This window comes from Podarcis muralis, chromosome 6, assembly GCF_964188315.1.
Source record: "Podarcis muralis chromosome 6, rPodMur119.hap1.1, whole genome shotgun sequence".
NCBI lineage: Eukaryota > Metazoa > Chordata > Lepidosauria > Squamata > Lacertidae > Podarcis > Podarcis muralis.
In genome coordinates this window covers 61,253,461-61,275,806 of record NC_135660.1, presented here as the reverse complement: position 1 = coordinate 61,275,806, position 22,346 = coordinate 61,253,461, and the positions used below count along the sequence as shown (strand labels likewise).

The window sequence follows — 22,346 nt, the reverse complement described above, 5'->3', positions numbered from 1 at the left end:
CAAGTCATGCTAAGTCAGTAATAAAGGCTTTGAGTCATTCCCAGTTTTTTTATATATATATATATATTGTTTTGTTTTAGGAACAATTTGACAAATTCATTGTACATTTGCTGAAAGTAGTAGACTTTGCATTAGGTAACGCAAGGTAAGTCCTTTATATTTGGTTTCCATTTGGGGCATTCTTTGTGGGTTTCTCTGTTTCCATCATGCAATATTTCTGAACTATGGTTCTTGGCTAGAACAATGATATCACAGTGCGGAAGATTGCATTGAATCATTGTATCACAGTTTTCAAAAATGCACCCCAAACAGTGATTAATATATTTGCTATTTTAGTTCAGAGCTGACGTGTTGCAGCAAAACAATGAAGATCATGTCTGTATTCGATCAAATGGGATCCATCCTCCCAAATTAAGATACCTTTACTAGTCCTTACTTTTATATTAAACATAATAGTCCATGACTATAGGATACAAATGAGTAGCAAGGAGGATTTCAGTCACTTGAAAATTGCAGAAATTAGAAGCTTATGTGAAAATAAAGCTGCATAACGGCCACCGGCAACATTAAAACCTAGAGAGTAAACATTGGAAACTACAACTAATCCAGAATGCTGCAGCTAGACTGGTGACTGGGAATGGCCGCCAAGACTACATAACACCGGTCCTGAAAGACCTACATTGGCTCCGAGTACGTTTCTGAGCACAATTCAAAGCATTGGTGCTGACCTTTACAGTCCTAAACAGCCTCGGCCCAGTATACCTGAAGGAGCGTCTCCACCCCCAATGTTCAGTCCGGATGCTGAGGTCCAGCTTTGAGGGCCTTCCGGCGGTTCCCTCACTGCGAGATGTGAAGTTACAGGGAACCAGGCAGAGCGGCCTTCTCAGTAGTGGTGTCTGCCCTGTGGAATGCCCTCCCACCAGATGTCAAAGAAATAAACAACTATCCAACTTTTAGAAGACATCTGAAGGCAGCCCTGTTTAGGGAAGCTTTTAATATTTGATGAACTATTGTATTTTAATAATTTGCTGGAAGCCGCCCAGCTTTATGTTCATTTCAGGTCTGTCACACAGACCACCTTGCATGGGCCACTTGCCTCAGGTTGGCCACCCATTAAATAGACGATGCAGTGAAGTTGACAGCAAAAAAACTTAGTGGGGCAAAGAAGCCCCAAGTCCATTTCATCCCTGCACAATATCATAATGTGTACTCTATTATATTCCAGGTACTATTTTTTGATACATAATGCTTCCGTTATATACTGGAGGATTGTAAGGCCATTTCTTAAGCCTGGGTTCCGCCACTACCTTATTCCAAGCCTCTATCAGATTGTGCCTGCACTGAAACATCCCATTGAGCAAGACAAGGACTGGACTGCGGAACTGATGATGCAAGTTGAAGTTTCTTTCTTTCTTTCTGTATAAAATGCTTCTAAACCTCTCATTTGTATATAATACCAAGCTGGTATATATCAACATATGCAGATACAGTAAGAACATAAAATACCATTAAAGCAATACAAAACTATCGTAGAAATGAGGAAATTTAAACAACTGAATAGGCCTGTTAGCATCAAAAGGTCTTCAAGTGACTCTTGAAAATTAGTAGCAAGGATCCTGGCTGAATTTATGCTGGAAGGCTATCCCACAACATGGAAATATAAAAACATTCATTTTTACCCAGATGATTGATGGCTGAAAGATATTGTTCTTGGAAACTCTGGGATTCTTAGCTTATCTGGTTGGTTTTGGAAGTTTGCTTTTCGTTGCTCACATGCCAAGACGCCATAACCCACTTTCCCCCCATCCATTAAATGACCACTCATGACAACATTGTTTGGTTTAAATTAGGCCACAACTTCATTGATTAAAGATGTACATGGCTTAGGCTTAGGCTTTGGGTATAACCATTTCAACCAGCCCGCCTGCTGGTTGATTCTTCCAGGGGTCGAATCTGTGGCGAGGGAGTCCTATGACATACATTAAATTGGGACTTCCCACAAAAATCAGTTTTGAGGAGAGATATGGCCCTAGCCCCCATCTAGGTGTCCAGACAGCAGCACCTCCACCAGGATCCCTTTAATGGGATACCCCATTCCCTTGGAGGGGCAGGCAAAGCCTTAAAACCATGACTTTTACCCAATGCCTTACCCACTAATGTTGTTACTATAAGGTAGGCAAAACCCCCAGGTCAGCCAATTGACCCAAAGAACAAATTCCTCCTGAGCACCAAATGCAGCAAACAATTGTAATCCATAGTAAAGTCTGAAAACGAACACTACCTCCATGATGGGCAGGAGCCAGTCTAACTATAGCAAGGGTGGGAGAGAGATTCAAAGTGCCAGGTATGAGGCCCGACACTCTTTAGATACTCTGGGAGTGGACCTGAGTGAAGTCCTCAAGGGAGTCAGTCAGGCCCACTCCCAGGAGTGCCTGCCCCTTGACCTAGCCGCTATTGGCCAGGTCCGATTCAAACACTCCAGCAATGTCTCCCATCAGTCGGGATCCCAGCTGGAGAGGCTGGGGGACCAGCAGGATGCCGCCGTTCCTCAACGCTACCCAACATTGACATAACGGAGTATTTTAGATGTTTTAATTGTATTGTTGTAGCATTGGGGTGTTTGCGAAATAGAAATGTAATAAATAACAAAATAAATAAGAAATAAGTATACTGATCATACTTTAATGCATTTTCATTTTGTGCGCCGAAGGACTACAAGCAGCTAAAGCTCCCCCCCTCCTGCTTTTTGCTGATCTAGAAGTAGCCAGTCTTTGGCAAAATTACAGAATGGTCTTTCCTACTTTAATTTAGGGAAATCCTAGCAGTCCATTATATTGCAGGAGATCATGGTTCATTGTGTATTTGCAAACTTCAGATTGATTTCTGGCTTCTTTTCCTTCCTTCCATATGCCTAGATTGTAGCATAGCTTCCTTTTTCTCTTGACACACATATGCTTTGCCTTGGCAGAGATGCCAACTGCACACTGGAGCCTTTGTCCTTGTCAGTTTTCATTGAACTAAACGGATGAGACTTGTTGGTCTTTTATTGCCAATCAGATTACTGTCTCTTTCAAATGAAACTACTGGAGGACATGGTGTTGACTGATGGAAGGGAAAGAAAACTGATGGTATTTCTGAGATGATTGTAATGGCTCTTCATAGGCTCAAAACATTTCCTCTGGAGGAAAATAAAAGAGAAGAGAAATGGAACTGGCTAAAAAGTTCCAGCCAATCAATGCTGCCTCAGGTTTCTAAACTTAAGTCTGTCTGCATTCATCGGACTTTCACCCTTACTGTCAACATTGATTAAACAAAGGGTTTAATTTACAATAGACTGTTAATATAGTATTCTGCTGGAATAACTTTAGAATCAGCAAGCAAATTAGAGTATTGAGGGGATTTGAGATGACAGGAGGAGTGCATCAAGACTGCTTGTTAGCTTCCTTGCTCAGTCCTTCTTCTCCCCCCCCCCTTTTTTTTGGGGGGGGAGAATCATGTTAAGCACAGATATTATGATTTGAGTGCAAGTGCATCTATCTAACCTATCAAAAATGTCAGTTACCTAAAGGAAACTTAAGTTAGCAATTTGACCGATGTAGTGCTGGGGAAAAACAAACTGACAAAAAAATATATTTTAAAGCTTCTTAGAACATAAAAGGAAGGATAAAAAGTAAAATACATTTTACTGAAAAGAGAAAAAATGTATCTTACAGAAAAGGAAAAAAAAACATTTTACAGGTCTGGAACTTTTGAACAGGGTTGAATTAATCTTTTTAAAAACACTGAGTAAAAAGCTGCCCCTGATTAACTGGGTAACATTAAAAAAAAAAGTTGATTTTAAATAAGGAGGCCTGTCAAAACTGCTAATGGCAGGTGCTATCTTACAAGAGGCTTTCATCCCACCCTATGCCTTTTCTAAGATGGTGATTGTATCATTTTGTAAGCTTGTATGCAGATGAAATAAAAAAAAACCTCATATGGTTATCAATGCAAGAGTGCCTCAGTTGGCTAGCAATTTGAAAAGGAGCCTGGAATGGAAGCTAAAGGTTACACTTGCAGCAGGTAAATCAGAATAGGCTTCTATGTCTGTGCATTCCTTTGGATGTGAGCACCTTAATAAACGAATGGTCTTTTGCAGCTTTCAAATGAGATATAGTGATTTTGTAACATTGCTCATTTATAAACACCTTGCACAATTGTGTTAACAATAAACATTATTTTGTTTCTGTTTCAGAGAGTTGCTTGAGTGTTTCCTGGATGCTTCCAGAACACAAGAAGCTATAGAATTTTCATCAACTGCAGCAGCGTTTATTAAAGAATATGTTCCAGGGAGATATAAACAAATATTTTCAATAATGGTAACTTCTGTTAATCAACATAGGAATCATATGGTTTCCTATTGTAGCGGTGGAGGACATTTTTTCAGCCCAAGGGCTTCATTGTCTTTGGGGAAACCTCTGGGGACCACATGCTGTAGCAGACCCACCACCTAATACCACCAATTAATAAGGTGGTGGATCCACTCCCACTAACTGCTCCCTATTAATATAGTGCACCCACCTCACAGTACACCCATTGCACAAATTTCTACAATTTACCACAGATTATCTAGTGGGGGACTTGTGTGAGGGAAAACGAAATGATTTAGAGTTTCGGGCAGGAGTCGAACAAACAAACAAGAAAAGTTTATTGGACGAAAGAGGTTTATGAAACAAAGTGGGTCAGGAAATTATTTCTTTCAGGTAGAAGATAAACCTGATTAGTTTAAGACAATGTGTTGAATGTTGTCGCCTCCCCCCTCCATTTTTTAAAAACTGAAGGCCATTTCAGGTTACCCAACTTTCTACCACTAAAAGTAAACCAGCCTGGTAGAATTCTGTTGCAGTTGTTTGTTCTGCACTGTAGTACACACCCTAGGAAAAATGACTAGCTAAATCTGATCACTGAGCATTATCAAATATGTATGCATTTGATGCCTAATATGATTGGTGATTCCCCCCGCCCCTTCTGTTCCATTTCTTTTCATCTTTTTGTTTCCTTCCACATGATCAATCTTGGGGTAATGGGAAATGGATCTTGCATAACATTTCATGAAATGAAAAATGTACTGGATTTCCCATGGATGTAATATTAATAAAGCCATAAGATAAAAGTACGTAAATCAGGTTGTGCATTATACACTGCTCAAACGTACCTTTGAGAAAAGCAACCTAGCAGTGGTATTAAACTACAAAAGCAATTGAAAAATGGCTAGTGAGCTACATCTCTCAGAAGTGCCACCAATCATTTCTGTAATAACCACATAATAAGTGAGCATTCCAGTACATCTGCAGTCCATGAGAAAGGGAAGTTGAAAATGATCTAATTAAGCAAAATGGGTTGTTTAAGTTTGTTGCTATAAAGCTTCATTTTGGAATAGGCAAAATAAGCAGAAGAAAGATTGAATTAAAACTCTGTAGCATAGCAGATTATTCAGTAAGTTCACATTTGCACCCATTGCTTAATGTTTAGTTGCTAGTTTCACAATCCAGAATTGAGGTCATTCGCCTTGTTCACTTTAGTGGAGAGAAGCATCCTACACTTTGGAAGCCCATCTGGAAGGGAGCTTTGTGTTCCAAGTGAAGCCTTTATAAATGTATAGGACTTAATGTTCAAACGTAAGAAGTTTCTTCTGGATCAGTCCCACAGCCCGTGACCAACATGCACCATTTTACACTTTCTTACACTGCATTTGCCATTTTACTGCCCATTCTCCCAGTTTGGAGAAATCCTTTCAAAGCTCTTCACATGCCTCTTCCTTTTAAGCACCCTGAACAGTTTGGTATCTTCAGCAAACTTGATTATCTCACAGTTAACCCTTAACTCTAAGTCATTTGTGAGGAAGTGAAAAAGCACAGGTCCCGATGCTGATCCTTGGGGAATCCACTTTCTACATCCCTCTACTGAGACCTGTCCATTTATTCCTACGGTCTGCTTCCTGTTTCTCTCCTTTTCTTCCATGACTGCTAAGGTTGCTCAGGTCTTTGGTGAGACTAAGGATCCTGATGTGGTAATGTCAGACAATGGCATCGTTTGCAAACTTAAACCTGCAGGAAAATGTTGTGAAGAATTTTAATCTTTCTTGACTTGCTCCTTGCTTTAAATGCTGATATAACTTTTATAATTGCTTCTAGGTGCGTTACAAACTAATGGAAGCTTTAGATATAGAAGATGAAGTGGAAAGTTCTGCCAATCTGAACATTATTTATAAAATCCAAACAATCAAGTTGTAAGTATTAGTTAACGTAGATGAGAATCTCAATTGTTTAAACCAGAGCTTTCCAAACTTTTTATGCTGGTGACACACTTTTGATACATGCATCATTTCACGACACAGTAATTCAGTTTTACTAGCAAACTGGAAGTTAAGCTAGCCCTTTTCCAGACCCAGGAGGAGCGTGAGGAGTTTTCACATGACACACCTAAACACTGATGTGTCACGACACACAGTTTGGAAAGCTCTTGTTTAAACCATATGGGCAATATTCAGTGCACTCATTCTGTCATCACAGGAAATTTTGGATACACAGTGGAATTTTGCCACCCTCTCTTTTTCCTGCTTGCTCTCTAAATATCTTTTGGATTTCCTCTCAACCTTCCAGAAAAGATCTGGGGAGAGGAGGCAGGGAGTTCAGCAGCTCAAATGGAAATCTTTGTGCTAATAGAGCAAGTGCCTTGGATACCACCCAAATTCTAGAGGTGGGCTGCAATCCAGAAAGACATGAGTGGAAGAAAAACTGCTAGTGCAGTTCAACATAGAAGTATGGAACAATTGCCTTGCAGAATTAACCCCATCCCTTTTTCTCTCTGTGAAATAGTTGCAGGCACATTCAGCAGCAGTGTCCTGGGTGGCTTGTTATTCAGGTGTTGGCCTGAATTGTTACTCAACTTAGATGAGCAGATGAGTGGCATGCTGCAGATCTGTCTTATAGAGGGTCAGTCATAAATGTTTGCTGAGATAGCTACTGTGATGATCCTCCATATAAGAATAAAGCACTCAGAGCCTTCCCTCCACACTCAGCTCTTCTGGTTTCCTGAATGGAATGGAATTTGGCATGCTCTTATGAAAAATAAGATTGCTTGGAGTGTAACTTTTGTTTGCCAAGGCCTATTGTCTTAGAAGACAGGTCAAATTGACTTTTGATTTATTTTAGGTAATTTTTTAAAAAAACAATACTGTACTGTATTCACAAATCCTGCTTGTGTTAGAGGGGGAAAGGTTGATTGTTTAATAGGTTTTGAGATGTTCTTCTGTTAGTAATCATTGCATTATAAAATAATTGCAGGCAGTTAGATAAAAATGAGATTCCTCAAGACGTTGATACTGAGTTGAAAACAATATACGGAATTTTGAAAGGATCCAGAAAGAGATTAAACCGTAAAGATAGGTAAGTTGCATGTGTTAGCAAAACTCTAGAAGCTCTTTTTAAAAACATAAGAATTTGCTATTTATCTTACATCCATGCCAAGAAGATAAGAGTTGACAGAGTGTCTCCCATGCTGTATTAAAGCTCTATTGGTCCAAAGATCTTTCGTAATTTGTCCTTGGGGCACAATCCCTCCCAGCACCAATGGTGATGAGAGTTTCATGCATCTCTCTCCCTCCTTGCCATATGCTAGCCATTACCCATAGTGGAAGGCCTGTGCGCTTGTGTTTTCCTCCCTCCAGCCTTCCCTGTCCAACTCAAGTCCAACCTTGGAGTTTACTTCAAGCTCAAACAAAGTCACAGCTGGAGTGCTGGGTTGGGAGGGAGAATTGAATATGGAAATAACAAGTGCAGAGTTTCCCTTGCGCATAACCATATGTGCATGGAGGGATCACATTAGAACCCAATTGGGAACTCTGCTCCCATTATTTCGGAAAATGTTCAGTCTTCTTAAGTAATTCATTACATTTCCCTTTATGTTCATTCCACTGTATTTGGGGTGGGGGTTTGCTGTTTTATCCATGGCTCTCTTCTTAACCTCTTGTTTCATATTGCAGCATCCATTCACTCCCTTTTGAACAACTGACTCTGGTAACTGGCTTGCTGGGCTACATGTCCATTTTCTCCCTTTCTCAGATAATTTGTTTGGAGGTGGGATTGTGCTTTTTCGAAATTTAAGAGATTTCCCTGGGCTGGGTATTTGATGCCAGATTTTAACGTACTGTCATTTTAGGTTTATAGTAATAAATAAGCAATAAGTGATTTCTTTGCCAACACTACTTCTATCCCAATTGGTTTTATTTTCTACTTTTCCAGAATTTCCTTGCTGCTGGAATTGGCTCGACTTTGCTTGAAACTAAATTGTATACCTATTGCGTCTTTATGTTTAAGTGACCTGTTCAAATATAAGATTACCGTGAGTGTCAGGAAATTCTTTTTTGAATTACTTTGTTTTATCATTATTTTTTATTCTTGTATGAGTGTCAAGCTGAACAAAGAGAAAAAGATTCCAGTCCTAGAGCTATTATCAGAGACAATTAAAGTCATTGCTCTCTAAAGAATAATTAATTGCAAAAAGTAAGGAGAGAATGTATCATTGGAAATAAATTAGTATTTTGCTGTATATCTACATATTTAAAATTGAGAAAGTTTTGCAAGGACTGGCTATCCTGTTTGACCCAGTGGGCCATTATCCTCAGCTGTGTTTGTGATGGAAATGATGGGTTGTTTCCAACTAAGTTATGCTCTGAGTAGACCAAATTAATGGACTTGTTAATTTCAGTGAGTCTACTCTGAACACGAGATGGTTGGACAGTGTTCTCAAAGTTACTAACATGAGTTTGACCAAACTGTGGGAGGCAGTGGAAGACAGGAGTGCCTGGTGTGCTCTGGTCCATGGGGTCACGAAGAGACAGACACGACTAAATGACTAAACAACAACTCTGAACATAACTTAGCTGGATACATTCCAATGTGGTTAATTCTCACAACTCCTATCATACAAGATAATTCTATTTAGCCACAACAAACAGTATGTTCTTACCTCCCCGCAAAGCCCATGGTGCTGATACTATAGAGGGTGGAAAGGGGGACATCCCCTTATTCTTGTAGATTCTTAACCTATCCCCTTTGCACTGTTTATATTAAACGTTAAGTATTGATACACCGATAATACATATCAGCACAGGGAGATGCCCACATCCTTGTTATCATACAACATCATCACAGATCAAAGGCTCTTTAAGATTGCAGGGATGTAGCAGCAAATTAGATGGCAGTCTGAAATTATCTATCTGCACAATAGTCCAACCCAAGTGTCCTCTGCCACTCAACCCTCACCTTCCCTTGCCCTGCCCAGGTAAATAGCAACAATACCAGTGTCAGAAGGATGGCTCCGCCACAATGCATGTACTATAATTGTGTGTATAAGGCAGAAACAATTCCAACTGAAGATAACGCTTTGTGCATCTGATAAAGTAGATTCTAGTCCATGAAAGCTTATGCTATAATGGATCAGTTTGTTTTTAAGGTGCAACAAGCCTCTTTGTGGCATTTACTGCAGCAGACAAAGACAGCTGTGCTTCTAGAAGTTGCATGACACTGACGAGTGCTTGTAGCACCCTAGGTCTACAAGCACAAATGCGCAACACTGTAATGAAACATCGGGCTGCATCAGAAATTAATCACGAGCATGTGCATATCTGGGTGAAAAATATGCTTATATTAATAGGATCCAGCAAGAGAAATTGAATTGGACTGCTTGGAATGCGATTGCGAAGTCCAGAAACTTGGGCCTAGAATTGCAACTTATGCTAAAAGTGTTGTTGAGGTATGTTTGTTCCTTAATTGACACTGCTTTGTAGAGAAATCTCCCCCTTCCACATAGGATTTGGGTCCCCCCCCCCACTTTCCTTCTGTGTCTTTTCCCCAAATCATGAAACATAGTTACAGAGGAAAGATAGGGAAGTGTGCCCAAGCTGGAGGAAACAGAGTGGTCTGCTGGTCAATAACTTGTCATAGAAAATTGCAAGACAGATTTCTGTAACTCATGTTCTATGCCTCATAAATCAGTATATGACTACTGCAGGACAGTGCTGCCGGCTTTTATAACTCCTCCTGTGAGGACATGCATGCAGCCAATGCACTCTCAGCCTGTGAGGCACCCCCCCCCCCCAGGAGAGGCCACTGATTGGCCCATTTGAGATGAAGCAGCCAGCGGGAGTTCGAGCCAGACATCTCTGCGGCCAGGGGGAAATCCCCTAACGGCCACCTGACCATGTGCACTCTGTTCTTACTGCCTGGGGAAGGCGGCCAAGTGCAAGGGACCTTGACAGGCGCCCACTCAGAAAGGGGTAAGCATCCACTACCAATAAGATGGTGCAAATTATGAATGGGAAAACAGTTTTTGTTCTTGGGAGATGCTATCAACATGCTGTCCAGACTTTCCTCTAGTCTGCAGATTAAGTTCAGGAAACATTGTTTCTATAATCAATGCAAAGTGTATTTTTATACTTGTAGGCTCAGCTAAAAACAATACAGAAACTGGACCTAATTTTGAATCGTGCCATTCGACTGAAGGACCCTAATGTTATTCAGGCAGTATGTGCTACCCTGTGGAATACCTGCTTACCATTACTGCAGCACAACTTGCAACAGCATGTCCGAAGACCATTGCTAGCTATTGCTGAAATCCTAGAGAAAATTGACAGGTAAGTGGGTTTTGATATGTGTTTGTTGTTCTATGGCAGGCTTCCTCAAACTCGGCCCTCCAGATGTTTTGAGACTACACTTCCCATCATCCCTGACCATTGGTCCTGTTAGCTGGGGATCATGGGAGTTGTAGGCCAAAAACATCTGGAGGGCCGAGTTTGAGGAAGCCTGTTTTATGGGATCTGATACCCTTTGTATGAACTTCTGATGTATCAAGGAGCTGCTTTTTACTGAGTCAGACTATTGGCTTATCACAATGAGCTCTCCAGGCAGCAATTTTTCCCAGTCTTTCTATAGAGGTGCTTTTAACCAGATATCTGGCGCATATACAAACAACCCATGACTTTACCACTGAGCTAAAGCTTCTCAGTGTTCTAGCCTTCCTATGTGACTATAATAACTCCACAGGTATTTCACTGTAAGATAATATTTTATGCTGTAGATTAAGTCATATACATGAATCCTTTGAAAATTGTTCTGTCGTTGCCCTTCAAGAGCCACTTATGATCATTATACATATTTATATGACTCTCTCTTTGCCAGACTTACTGCAAGTGGAAAAGGGAAAGGTTTTTTCATCCAAATAAATCATTATTGCAATATAGATGCATCGCATAAGGAGAAAACACCTCTTCATAGTTTTATTGAATATGGTTATGTTTTCTAGCATGTTGATTTTGTTACGTTGCCAAGTTCATATGGAAATTGCCCGCATTGAAGAAAATGGAGACAGAATAGAGGCTGCCATGGAACATTTGCAGAAGGCAATTTATCTTGATAACAAGGGGCTGTATCATGAATACCTTAAAATGGCATTCAATCGGCTTAGCTTAAATACAATGTTATACCAGCCCCTGGAGCGTCTAGAAGACCAAGCAAGCTTGATGATTGAACAGGTAACTGCTGGTGAAGTTATTCAAGTATATCAGTAATAATATAATCTATCTATAAACTAGATACTCATGTCCCTCTCTGTGTGTATAAAACAAATAAAAAGCAGATGCAGATTTGACTGAGATAAGTAGCTGATCGTTCTTCATCACAAAGCAACCTATTGAAGATATTAAAATAAAGGGTTATGCCCAATGTATATTTTGGGAGATAGATGCTAAATGAATAAATTTAGTTTGTATTTCCTCACTCTCATCAATTATTATAATTTTAACACTTTTTAGGATTTTCCAGAAATCTTAATTAACAGTAAAGAGCCATGATTATTTTATTTTATCCATTTGTATGTTTTCACATAACATTAATGTACTCTGGGTGGCTTACAATAAATGAGAAAAATGCAATTGAAATGCAAAATAATATAGAAAATCATAATATCCGAAGCCACATAAGACACTAATGTAGTCTCTCTGGCATGAATCCCGGAGTGAGAATGGGTGTGAAGAGAGATAATGTTTAAAAGAGGCCCCAGAAAAAGCATACATAATAAATGTAGCAGTTGCATTTATAAAATAGGGGTTTGTGAGCCTCTGTCAAATTGCTGGTGGTGAATGCCAAGAGGGGGAGGTATCAGTATGCTGAGGGGAATGCTAAAGTTTTCAGACAAAAACAAATATGTTTTAAAGTAACCCTAAGAGGAAATCCGCTCTCCTACCCACAAACAATTCACTGAGGAGTGAATCAGTGTCAGCCGGAAAAGAAAACTGAGGGAAGGGACAATGGAACAATGTATTTTGGAGGGGAGGGTGGCTGACATCTCTCAGGGGATGGGGATACACCACCACATTTTATTGTTGCTCCTGTTGTTGTTGTTTAGTCGTTTAGTCGTGTCCGACTCTTCGTGACCCCATGGACCAGAGCATGCCAGGCACTCCTGTCTTCCACTGCCTCCCGCAGTTATTGTTGCTCCTACCTGTGTAATAACAAATGATTTCCTTTGTTTAGGCTAAAAAAGGGACTCAAAAGGCTAGCGTGAGGAAAAAACGGTCTCTGTTGGTGAATGCTGGCCATGCACTCGCTCCCGAGGCATTTCAGATTGTCCTTGATAGTGAAAATGAAGTTAAAGGTATTATAATCTATCTGATGAAGCTTGTGTTGATGATATTTTCCTAACCTAAGAATTGGATTTCAGCTGTCAAATATAGAGCCGGGAGGAGTAGAGTTTAATGAAATGTGTAAACTTTGTGGATTCTGCATCTATAAGCGCTCCATTCATTGTAGTGGCTGTTTCCTACCCTTCCTAACCTTTATTCATGGCAGGTCCTCGCCTCTGGCAAGCAGAGTGTGTAACTAGCACAAGTATCATTTTACGTGCTTCAGCTCAACTCACATTGAGAGGGTTTCTAGTGAACTTCAAAATGGAAATTCAGTAGCTCCTTCACTTTAGCAGTAAGAACAAGTATCTATATTTACCAGTTGACTACATTTCACACTGCTGGCCATGCTTCACCCCTATATAGAAAAAGACCTCCTTTGGCTTCCTATCCACAAATCCTATTTGGCTTCACCTTCTGCTGGGCTGGGGTGTGCATTCAATTTGATTATTATTTAACGTGAATGTTAGGGGGAGATACAAGGTAAAATTGCAGTGGATAATATGATGATACTCATACCATCTTAACAGGTGTGTTGTGTTGCATGAGGTAGTAGTTTCCCAAACCTGGGTCTCTGTTTTTGGGCTACAATTCCCATCATCCCTAAGCACTGGCCCTGCTAGCTGAGGATGATGAGAGTTGTAGTCCGAAAACTGCTGGAAACCCAAGTAGTAGATAGATTGTCAGGACCAAAGAAACTTGAGTTCAAACTCTACTCAAACATGACCCTGGGCCAGTCACGCTCTTAGCCTAAATTATGTTCTTGTAAGGATAACAAGGGCAAAGGCCTAACTTTGAGCTGCTGGGGAAATGTGACTTTAATAGTCTTCATATCTCCATCTTCAGGGGGAAATGAGCTTTACAACAATGTGAGGCAGTCCATTTGGGATGACAAATCCCAGAGTGGTTGCCATTCTCCTGCCTCTAACCTCTCATTGATTGAACACATCAGCTCTATTCCAGACTAAGGAAATTACATTTTAATTTTTCTACTCAGATATGAAAATATCTTAAGACTGACACCAGCCAAATTTGAATGTTGGATCAAGGCTGTTTTTTTGAAATAATCCATATAAGCTGTTTTTAGTAATTCAGTCCTGAAGCGAAAACTGTGATCCCTCAGACAAAGTCTTGAGTGATCAAAAGCTTTCCAGTTAACATTTAATAGGCTTTTGACATAAATTATTAAAGATGAGCTTTAATTGAGGTAAACACCAGTTCCCAGTAAAATGTAGGTTCTCAAGACTTTCGGCATGACATAGCAGAACACTTAAGGTAAAGGTAAAGGTACCCCTGCCCGTACGGGCCAGTCTTGACAGACTCTAGGGTTGTGCGCTCATCTCACTCTAGAGGCTGGGAGCCAGCGCTGTCCGCAGACACATCCGGGTCACGTGGCCAGTGTGACGAAGCTGCTCTGGCGAACCGGCACCAGAGCAGCACACGGAGACGCCATTTACCTTCCCGCTATAAAGCGGTACCTATTTATCTACTTGCACTTAAGGGTGCTTTCGAACTGCTAGGTGGGCAGGAGCTGGGACCGAACGACGGGAGCTCACTCCACCGCGGGGATTCGAACCGCCGACCATGAGATCGGCAAGTCCTAGGCGCTGAGGTTTTACCCACAGCTCCACCCGCGTCCCATAGCAGAACACTTACTGCCTTTCTAAACAACCAGCTTCCTTTAAAACATATAAGTTTAAGTGTTGTATACCTTATGGTGACCTGCCTGACTTCTTGCTCTTTCATAGATTCATAGAGTTGGAAGGGACCCCAGGGGTCATCTTGTTGAACCCCCCCCCCCTTGCAATGCAGGATTCACAGCTAAAGAATCTCTGACAGATGGTCATCCATCCTCTCTTTCAAAATATCCAATGAAGGAAAGTCCATAGCCTTCTGAGGTAGTCTGTTCCACTGTCAAACAGCTCTTACCATCAGAAGGTTCTTCCTGATGTTTAGTTGGAATCTCCTTTCTTGTAATTTGGATCCACTGGTTTTGGTCCTACCATCTGGAACAGCAGAAAACAAGTGTGTTCCATCTTCCGTGTTATATAGCCCTTCAGATATTCAAAGATGGCTGTTGTATCCCCTCTCAATCTGCTCTTCTCCAGGCTAAACATATCCATATCTCTCAACCAGTCCTTATAAGGCTTGGTTTCCAGACCCTTGATCATCTTGGTCACTGTCCTCTGCACACATTCCAGCTGATCAATATCCTTCTTAAATTGTGGTGCCCAGAACTGGAACAGTACTCCAGGTGTGGCCTGACCAAGGCAAAATAGAGCCTCTTCATATTCAGTGCCAGACAGCCACTGTTAAGTAGATTTAAATCAAAAGTACATCAATGTGAGACAATTTATTTGAATGAATTTTATTGAAAGCAGTGGGTCTTTTCCCTGTAAGGAAGTTTGTTTTGTTTGGGTACTTCCTGGTGCCATAAACAGGCCAGACTTTTGACTTGCTAGGATTTCTCTGTGCTCCCATTGAGTTGTTCACAATAATCAGCAAATACAGTGATACCTCAGGTTACATATGCTTCAGGTTACATATGCTTCAGGTTACACACTCTGCTAACCCAGAAATAGTGCTTCAGGTTAAGAACTTTGCTTCAGGATAAGAACAGAAATTGTGCTCTGGCAGTGTGGCAGCAGCAGGAGGCCCCATTAGCTAAAGTGGTGCTTCAGGTTAAGAACAGTTTCAGGTTAAGAACGGACCTCCGGAACGAATTAAGTACTTAACCCGAGGTACCACTGTAGAGATTACGGCTGTCTGAGAAGAATTCAGTTTATAGTTAAAATAAGTTCCTGCCTCCTTAAGTTCCTTGAGCTACTTTCTCAAGAAAAAAATTCTGGAAATTTTCTGCCCCTAGTCGTCTCACAACCAAGGCCTTCTCTGTGAACATTCATATTTATGCTGGTGCAGGAGGAAAAACTTGGGATCTTTTGTAGAGCACCTGCACCACCCCAAATATCCAGAGGGCTGTATGTTTTACATTGGGAGAGGAATTCTGTGTTTCTGTGTGCAATGTAACATGCAGTTTCCCATGGCCACTGTAGGACTAGACACACTCTTGTTCTGATCCTGCAAGGTTTTTTTCACTCAGCATATGTATGCTAAGTAAAGTGTTCACATAGCATTATTTTCACTACTCCTCAAATAGCGGGAATGAGGCTTTAACTTTAATAAATAAACAAACAAATGCTTAGGCACTTTACATAAAGTATCAATTGAAAGGAGATGATAGGTATGTTTTGAAATTACAACTTCTGCATTAAGAATGTGTACTTCTTAATATATGATATGATATGTTATGATGTGATATGATATGATATGATATGATATGATATGATATGATATGATATGATAATGTGTGTCCATTGATGCAAAACATATTAAAATTTTCAAAGATTATCAGTAAGGGATACAATTCTATGTTCACTTGTCTGAGAATGAAGCTCAGTGACTGAAGTGGAATTTCTTCTCAGAAGGTGAGTGTAGGATTGTGTTAAAAGAATTCTAGTAAATACTATCAGTTCCATGATGCCTCCTGGTCCAGAAATATTTTAAAAATAAAAATTCTATGTTCATGTATTATTATTTAGAGTTATTGCTTGAGGGCCATATTAAAGCTTTTTCAAGGACGATAATGGGATGTTATTTATTGCCAACCTTGTTACATTTGTAGGAAAGCCTTATGTAGTATGCTTATAAAACCATGACTACTTTGTCATTACACTACTAAAATAATCCTTGTTTGACATATTGGTATTGCTTGAGTCATTTTATACCTGAGGGCTCAGTTCATTTTCCTGTTGTCTCTGTCAGTATAACTTCCTTTCTTTGTCAATTTTGGGGGGGATTGTAACTACTTCCCCTCCTCTTTTCCTATTTGTCTGTCTTTTGTTAGTTTAAAACCCAGGGTTTGTTTGCTTTAACACACTGCAGTGTCAGCTTCTATGGAAAAACAGTGTTAATGTTACATTAGCATACATTATGCGGATAGGATGTGTTATAAAATGTTTTCCCTCCAGGTTTATATTTCCTCAAGTCAACAGTAGCATGTCGAAGACTTGAAGATGCTTTAATATCTTTCATAGGAATCTTTATCTTTCGGCCATTGGGGTCATGTCTGAACTGGTTTGCTGTTGTTGAATTAGTCAGATAGCATTTATAGTATGTTTATCCTGCAGTTGTTCATTCAGTGGCTAAATCATCCTAGTATTCAGATTTTGAAATTACTGTGGTAGGAATATCATGAGTCTGCATTTTTCTCCTTTTCTATTAGTTGCTTCAAGTAAAAGTAAGGGTCCAATTGGCTATCTCTGTGCAAAAGCAGAGCATCACTCCAGAAATGTGGAGAAAGCAGATGGGCATTTGAAGAGAATAGGACGCGAAAATGATAAAGAGAGGTAACAATGAGAAATCTTTTTGTTTGATTTTTTTTATTGTAAAGTCTTTGAATTGGGGACTGTGTCTCTGCTTGCTACAGCCACAAGTCAATAATCAAATCAGGAAATACTGTCTGTATCTGAGTACACAGAACTCCTTCATTCTAATAAGGACAGACTATCCTGATTTGATCATTCTCATGCTTAATTCTCCCTTTGAAAACAGTAGTGCTTAGTTTGGGATGGATTGTGTTCAAATGTCATTGTGGCTAGGGGAACACTCTTCATCTTTTTTAGGACTAAGTTTCCGCGTCCTATAAATGAGTATGTATTCCTGCATTTGTTTGTGCAGTCTTTTTTCCTAGGGCTTTTGTTGTTGTTGAAAATTTATTTGGATCTTTTAATTCATGGGTAGGCAAACTAAGGCCCGGGGGCCGGATCTGGCCCAATCGCCTTCTCAATCCGGCCCGCAGATGGTCCGGGAATCAGAGTGTTTTTACATGAGTAGAATGCGTCCTTTTATTTAAAATGCATCTCTGGGTTATTTGTGGGGCCTGCCTGGTGTTTTTACATGAGTAGAATGTGTGCTTTTATTTAAAATGCATCTCTGGGTTATTTGTGGGGCATAGAAATTTGCTCATTTCCCCCCCCAAAAAATATAGTCTGAGCCCCCTGCTGGAAAAGTTTGCTGACCTCTGTTTTCATTGGTGCAGAATCAGACTTTGGTCAGAAATCGCAAAAACAGCACGGAAACAATGTGTGTGGGATGTGTGTCGGGCTGCGTGTAGATTCTGCCTCTTGTATGATGACAATCAAGCGAAGGTGTCAAAACGCAAGAAGTGTAAGTCAGTGTATTACGCATAATATTTTGTCAGGTGGCATCAAGAAAATGCAAATGTGTTTTTTTTTCCTTTTTTAAGCAGAAACCTGTTTCTGACCTGTTCAAGTCCTCAAAGGGGCATTTGGGCAAATCAATTCCCACATTTGATATAACAGTGAGCCAGAATGAGCAGAATGGCTCCCCTTTTTTTGGCTCAAGGTCCGAATGTAGATAATCTGGAAAGGGAATTATCACCTTCTCTCTGCTTATCAAATGGGCTTCTTCTACCCCCAGAGCTGTGTCATTTTTAATTTAGTAATTAATTTTGCTGATGCTGTCAACATTAGTGGGGTCTTGGGTGTCCGGGGGGGGGGAGGAGATTGAGGGCCAGATCAGCCCCTGGAATTGGGATGTGTGTGTTAGTGGCATCGGCTACAGAAATTTAGATATGGATAACATTAGTGGTAAATAGATTTTGTGCTAGACTCTACCTGTAGACCTGCTGAAACCCACAGGGTCAGCCCTAGATCTACCAAATGTTCCTTGTCTCTCCCTCCCTCCCTCTTGGAAGTTCAGCTGCTCCCTTCACCTGCATGCTTTCTTTGGACCCTGCACCCTGAGCCGGAAGTATTTGCTCCCATGCCTCAGATACCAGAATTTGTCATTTCAGGTCATAGCAACCATATTGTAATCTGTATCTGTACTTAAATTGTACCCCAACAGCTACAGAATGTAATGTAAGGATAGTGTATGTCTGCATGGTATTTCTAACAACCAAGAACTCAAAGGAAATTTAGATTGCATGGTTAATGGGGGGGGGGACAAATTTAAAACTGGAAAGGAGGGCCTTATCATTTTAAAAGTTTACGTAAACACATGCCTGCATACAAAAGTTGTTAAAATAATGCACATTATTTCTTTTTCCTAGTATTCAAGAAAAAAGCAAGTATTATTACGGCAGATGAGGAACAGGAAGCAAGTGTGCAAAGAGAATTACCTTCACCCACCAAATGCTTCTCTTTAGAAAGAGATTTATTAAGAACTTTAGCAGAAGTAAGATTCATTAATGCAGAGGTTAGTAAATTGTACAGCGATCAAAATAATTATGTCTTTCTTTCTGCCCTTGGTTTCATATATGCAATGCTAATAAGGCAGTGATAGCCACTTATGCAAGCTGGCTACTGATGGCTGCTTATTTACGAGAGAAAGGGCCATAAAAATGTATAGCACAAAACAATTATCAGTAAAAAAACAACAACGCATACCACACTGTTAAAAGCAGCTATTTAAAACATTGTAAAATAATTAAATTAATTGTAAGGTAAAAACTAGATTAAAACTTATGTCAACAGTCTACATGTCTGGATAGGCTTGCCAACACAAAAATGCTTTTAGCAGACACCTTAAAGAATACAAGGAAGGCACCTGCATGGTGTCAATCGGCAAGGGTTTCCAAAGTGTGGGTGCTACCACACTAAAAGATCCAGAGGATGGAATTTCTCTAAAAGTACAGGGTTAAAAGGATGCTACAACTACTAAATATTGTTCTTCAGAGTTTGATAATTTACCTTGTGGGATGCCGGGCCAATGATGTGGGTTTATTCTCATCACATGATTGCAGGCAGGGGCGAAGAATTGTGGGAGGAAGGCACGCTCCCCTCAGTTTTTTCCTCCCGCATGGCACAGCAGTACATTTCTTCCCAGCTCTCCTCCTCAGTTAAGCTTTGTCTTTTTCCCCCAGTGTGATGGATTATTGAAAGACGGATTGCTTGAGCTGACAAAACATGTAGAGAAACCTGCATATTAGTGTTCGGCTGGCATGCTCCCTTTCTTCCCTCTCCTGTAAGGAGAACAGCTGTAACTCAGGGATAAAGCATCTACTTTGCCCAGGTTCAATTCCCTGAAAACGTGGAGCATAGGTGGCAACTCCCTGGATGCCCGAGCACCCACAAAATTCCCCATGAAGGGGCCGGGCACCCACATATTTCGGTGCCAGGGCCATGCACACTGCATGGCACCCACAGCCCTGAGCACCCATGGTCACAGGGCCAAGCTGGCACTCTCACCCTGGAGAGCTTCTGCTGGTCAGTGAAGACAATACTGAGCTAGATGGACCAGACACCTTTGCCCTCCAAGCCACAGCTACTTATGTTTTAGGTAAAGGTACCCCTGACCATTAGGTCCAGTCGTGGCCGACTCTGGGGTTGTGGCGCTCATCTCGCTTTACTGGCCGAGGGAGCCGGCATACAGCTTCTGGGTCATGTGGCCAGCATGACTAAGCCACTTCTGGCGAACCAGAGCAGCGCACGGAAATGCCGTTTACCTCCCTGCCAGAGCGGTACCTATTTATCTACTTGCACTTTGACGTGCTTTCAAACTGCTAGATTGGCAGGAGCAGGGACCGAGCAATGGGAGCTCACCCCATCGTGGGGATTCGAACCGCCAACCTTCTGATCGGCAAGTCCTAGGCTCTGTGGTTTAACCCACAGCGCCACCCGTGTCCCCACTTATGTTTTAGAAGATGTATAATTTTGATGCCGCATATGCCATCAACGCCTTGTTTTCTGTTTTCCCTCTTGTGCCTCCTCTTTTAGGCTACTATTCAGTTATTAAGAACGGAAGGTGTCCAGCTGAATGATCCCGCCGTTGTCCCTGTAGATACGAGTTTGCACTCTGCAGGACATGCTATGCACAAAGCACAAACTGGGCATGAGTCAGAATGGAAGACATACAGGTGGTTTGATCTGAAGAACCTGCTTTTCTCATGCTCTCACTGCAATTAACCCTTAGAGCAGTTACATATGTATACTAATTTTTGAATTGTGAATGTGATCTTTAAGTGAATTTTAGGGGTCATCTTTTAAATTTTTGTGTGGTTGTCTAAACTCTGAAATGCAAAATTTGAATATTGGCCTCATTTGGTCATTGTTCATTTTTCCACACCTGCATTTTTCACAGTCATTAATATTGGCAAGAATATACTTTGAGGGTAGCACATCTCTTAGCTTATTGTTGACACCCAAATCTGTCCAGTAAAAGTTGACTCTCCAGTAGATTTATCACAATTATATTAATAAGTACATCTATGAATCCCAGGGTTGTGGGTTCGAGCCCCATGTTGGGCAAAAAAAACTCTGCATTGCAGGGCTTTGGACTTGATGACCCTCCTGGTCCCTTCCAACTCTACAATTCTATCATTCTATGAAACATAGCCATACTTGGAAATTTGCACTTCTCCAATTTTTGCAATGGGTTTGTCCAGCCAAGTAATGTGTTCAAAAATGCACATTGCATGCCCAGCCACAGAGTCCCCCTCCCCACAGAGCTAACTACCAACTACTAGGGTATATGAATAAATGGACACCACAACTGTCTGGGATTAAAAAATATTAGGCAATCGGGGTCAGCTGGTTTTATATGCAGTGCCAAATAAATACTTGAAACAGAGACCCTTGAAACAGATCTCTCATGTTTAATTAAAAAAAGAGGCAAAGGCTTCAGTCCAACTTGGAAGCAAGAAGACATAAATTTGTTAAATAAGCATGACATACGATGCATGGGGCATGACAATATGAACTGCTGCTACTGGAAATGCTGCTTGAAGCTACATGGCTGCATATTTCAGCTTTCCAGAAAAGCAAGGCAGAGTGGTTCACTGATCTTTCATGTCCTGGAGGGACCCTGTCACTGTAGATAAGTTAGACAGAATCCTGCAGCTGAAAAGCAGCAGGCCCACATTAAAATAATTAGAAATCTGTACGCGGTTTAAGAAAGCATTGCACCAAAGAAGTATCTAGTGGGAAATTATTCATCCTTAATTATTTTCATCTGCATTCCCTTTGACAATGGTTGTTCCGTCGTTTTATTTCTCCTGCCAGCATACATACCTTGCTGCCTCATGGATGTACTATCAAACTGTAAAAGCTGATACTTCATTAAGCTTGGGGCTCCAAAATTTTCAGACCAAATGCACAACTCCTCCTGGTCAGAATGGTTGGTAGAAACAAATGCAAAGGGACTATGGTCAAATATCTATTTTACTGCACATTAACTTGGGCCAGTTTAGATCAGACTTTCCTAGAAGATGTAAAGTTTAGGATGGGGGAATATGGTTTGATCAAGTTCTCATCTCTTCCCATTTTTGTAAAAGGCCAATGGGACTGGGCTTTGATAATCACATCCTTGCCCCAATCTTGTTTCCTATTGAAAATCCACCAAGACTGCTCTTTGCTCATTAGAGAAAACCTTTCTCACGTGGGGCAGAAGATAACTTCAGTTGTGGGTTGTGTGGATGGAGTGGACTTTTAGAAAGTTAAGGCAGCAGCTGGCAATGTGGAGATCAGGATGTGGGAAAACCATAAGTTTCCACAACTCTGCCTTTTCAATCCTTGGGAAGTCAGAATACTCTTTGTATTTCTAT

General features: G+C 40.8%; 1 protein-coding gene across 1 annotated transcript in view; it reads left to right on the top strand.

Moving 5' to 3' along the window:
* Nucleotides 1–22,346, top strand: part of CFAP46 (cilia and flagella associated protein 46) — an 86,065-nt gene that overhangs the window by 3,585 nt on the left and 60,134 nt on the right. The window contains exons 5-18 of the mRNA XM_077930405.1: nt 81–145; nt 1,226–1,390; nt 4,235–4,358; nt 6,174–6,268; nt 7,326–7,427; nt 8,283–8,382; nt 9,697–9,795; nt 10,485–10,675; nt 11,344–11,572; nt 12,573–12,693; nt 17,004–17,127; nt 17,820–17,947; nt 18,855–19,000; nt 20,521–20,660. Coding sequence (XP_077786531.1) covers nt 81–145; nt 1,226–1,390; nt 4,235–4,358; nt 6,174–6,268; nt 7,326–7,427; nt 8,283–8,382; nt 9,697–9,795; nt 10,485–10,675; nt 11,344–11,572; nt 12,573–12,693; nt 17,004–17,127; nt 17,820–17,947; nt 18,855–19,000; nt 20,521–20,660 — 1,829 coding nt within the window. The remainder of the gene's footprint in view (nt 1–80; nt 146–1,225; nt 1,391–4,234; nt 4,359–6,173; nt 6,269–7,325; nt 7,428–8,282; nt 8,383–9,696; nt 9,796–10,484; nt 10,676–11,343; nt 11,573–12,572; nt 12,694–17,003; nt 17,128–17,819; nt 17,948–18,854; nt 19,001–20,520; nt 20,661–22,346) is intronic.